Here is a 3,337-nt window from a genome sequence, read left to right on the forward strand (position 1 = left end):
ATGATGACATATATGCGTTTCCCTCGCACCTCACTTATGCTTTTCTTTCTTCGTTTCCTCTTGCTTCTTGTCTTTTTTTTAACGCTACAATTATATTAATCTCAGTTTGGACCTGCTTAACTGTGCATGCCGCACACGCCGTGAATGGGGATGGGAGCGTGCCTTCACCGAGCACGAGGCCCGCCCGTGCTTCTGGTGGAGAGATGAGCTCCGTGCACGTATCCATGGCGAGCGGGTCGGTGTCATCCCTCCTGTCGTCGGTGGGCAAGCTGCTCGATTTCCTCCGGGCCCCTCCGGCGGCGGCGGCCTCGTGCCCTCCGGTCCCTCCCCCGCGCGGCGGGCGGCCCGCCGCCACCGCCGCGGATCTTCAGTGGCTGGGGCAGCTGCGGCGGCGGATCCAGGCCGCGCTCGACGACGCCGGGTAACGGGAGGTCCGGGAGAGCTCCGGTAAGGCGTGGGTCGAGGAGCTCAGGGAGCTGACCCGCGAAGCGGAGGACGTCCTCGACGCCTACCGCTACGAGCTGCTGCGGCACCGGGTCCTAGAACGCCAAGCAGCCGCTGCCGCCTTTTCTGTCTCCCGCAAGCGCGAGCGCGACGATGGGGAGGAAGATGGTAGCTTCAGTGAGGTGACAAACGCAGTTCCTTGCTGCATTTCCTGCCAAATTACTTTTCTCCTTTGCCTGCCGGAAAATCGGGAACTGATCATTACAGTTCATTTGCAGAGAATCAAGGAGATAACGCGTGGGTTCGAGATCTCCACAGATCGAGCCGGCCTGCAGCTCAGGCCTGAGGAGGATGGTGTTACCAGTGAGGTGATACAATAGAGTTTCTCGCTGCATTTCCTCCCAGCTACTTGCCTGCTGAAAAATAACCTTAAAGCCAATTTGCAGAAAATGCAGGAGACCGCATGGTGGACTGATGAAATCTCCACAGATCGAGCCATCCCGCTTCTCAGGCCAGACGATGAGGATGGTGGCATCAGAGGGGTGATTCAGCATCTTACTGCATTTCCTCCCATTTGCTGCTATTGCTTGCTGGAAAATAACCTTAAGTTAATTTGCAGAGAATTGAGGAGCTTACGTGTCCTTTGAGGAAATATCCAGAGATCGAGCTGCCCCACATCTCAGATCAGAGGTTGGAGAAAGGATTTCAGGGATGGACTCCCAGTGTAGAATGACTGGCCACCTTCTGAATGAATCCCTTGTTTTTGGTAGTAGCGAGGAGAAAGAGCAAATCGTAAAATCCTTGTTGTCCTGCAGCCAGGGCACCAGAATTCAGGTTCTGCCAGTTGTTGGAATGGGGGTATTGGCAAGACCACTACGGCACAGGTGGTCTATAATGATGACCGGGTCCAAAAACGTTTTGATCTCCTTGGTTGGGTTCATGTCTCGGAAATGTTTGATCTGTGCAGGCTAACAATTGCGATTACCGAATCCTTGACCAGGAAACCATGTAGATTCAAGGAGTTAAGTTATGTTAAGTTCATGATATTCTGAAGGAAAAGGTAAAGGAGAAAGATGTGTTCCTGGTGCTGGATGATCTATGGAATGAACAGCAAAGTTGCTGGTTAGATTTGCTTCGTTTACTGAATGATACTCAAAGTGTGACAATCCTGGTGACTACTAGGAGTGAAGTTGTCGCATGCGACGTTCAATCTGTCAAACCCCTTGTCCTTGGCACATTATCTGAAGGTCATTGCTGGCTGTTGTTTCAACATTACGCTTTTGGTGACCAAACTGTCAATGAAGAATCCAGTTTGGTTCAGGTTGGTAGAAAAATTATGAAAAAATGTGGTGGCTTACCATTGGCAGTTAAGTCGATAGGTTGCCTCTTACAGTCCAAGATGGATATGCAGACCTGGATTGAAGTATCAGAAAGTGAATTTTGGGAATAGTCGGATGATAATGAAGAGATCTTCTCTGCTCTCAGATTGAGCTTTCATCGACTACCATCAAGGCTGAAACCTTGTTTCTTGCTGTGTGCTTTATATCCCAAAGGTCAGCTGTTTACAAAGGATGGCATGGTTCACTTGTGGATTATATTGCTCATGGCTACATCCAACCTCCAAGATGCAAAACACCAGAGAAAGTCGCTAGTGAGTACTTTGATGAATTGAATAAAAGGTCATTTGATTGAAGCAGATTTGGTCCTCCAGAACTTTGTTGAGCCAGACATGAGATCATTGGATGAACCTTCTCATGAAAAAAAACTAAGGCTTCTTCGGACCAGTCAGTTTTGTCACCTCAACGATTTAGGTTGCATGATTTGACTTGGGACCTTGTAAAATCTCTTTCCAGCGACTTGCTTTCTGTAACATCTGTTGATGATGGTAGTCTTAACATGGGAAATAAAATTTGGCATTTATTTCTTGAGTTACATATGGTCAAATCCTTGCCCACTTCTTACTCTAAGTTCATTGACAAACATAGAAAAGGTTATCCTACCATAGGATTTAATCCATTGGGGTCATCGGGGCAGTCAGATCAAAGGTTTGCATTAACCCCTAGGAAATTATTTTTGCAACTGCAACAGCAGGAAGAACAACAACTACAACAAGAACAACAACAACTACCACGGAGACTTTTAGTTCAAGGCGGTCTAATTGACAAGTTGCACAAAGTGAGTTCTTTACGATCCTTGGTGTTAAAACATTGGATGGGTTATAATATTGGCATATACAAGTTCACATACCTGAGGGCTCCTGTACTAGATTCATGTAAAGATAGTGGCTGCATGTCCGGAATATGAAGCACTTGCAGTTTCTCCATGTTACTAATTGTGACTCAATGATTGGGGAGTGTAAGATTGTGTATAATGTGTGGGATGTATTGCTTGAGCCCCATGAGCTGATTATATAAGAGTACATGGCTTGGAGGGCAAGTAGCCTCTTCTAGAGACAAGGAAGGTTATCCCAGGATTACGATCAATTCTAAACTAACCATATCCGGTGTTGCCTAGTATACTCTAACATCCCCCAGTCATAGCGGGAGCACACTAACGATAAGACTGGAGAATAAGTCGAAGAGCTGACATCCCCCTGCAGTCGCAACCGTCGATGCACAGCAGATGCTGTGGCTGGAATGGGAGCCGGCGAGGCTTGTCAAGCAGATGATAGCCCCTTAGTGTCGAAGTAGCCGAGATCCAGGTGGACATGGTCGAAGCTGTGGAGGAGGACGCGGGTCCAAAGCGTCAGCGAAGGCTCCTGGATACACAAAATCTGCAGCTTCTTGCCGACAGGTTCAGCAAGACGATGAGACGACTGCGATGGTAGATGGTGCAGCTAAAGAGTGCAAATGCATCTTCCTTCAACAACATCGGCAGCGGTGTCTGCGAGCGT

At 48.1% G+C, this 3,337-nt stretch overlaps 1 protein-coding gene across 1 annotated transcript; it reads left to right on the forward strand.

Moving 5' to 3' along the window:
• The first annotated feature begins 224 nt into the window (after positions 1-224).
• Positions 225-2,220, forward strand: LOC117834452 (disease resistance protein RGA2-like). The gene is given in 6 exon segments (XM_072290291.1): positions 225-421; positions 473-626; positions 723-812; positions 891-986; positions 1,260-1,475; positions 1,478-2,220. Coding segments are annotated over 6 exon segments (1,170 nt in total). The 3' UTR covers positions 1,895-2,220.
• The last annotated feature ends 1,117 nt before the right edge of the window (positions 2,221-3,337 follow it).

This window comes from Setaria viridis, chromosome 8 (assembly GCF_005286985.2).
Source record: "Setaria viridis chromosome 8, Setaria_viridis_v4.0, whole genome shotgun sequence".
NCBI lineage: Eukaryota > Viridiplantae > Streptophyta > Magnoliopsida > Poales > Poaceae > Setaria > Setaria viridis.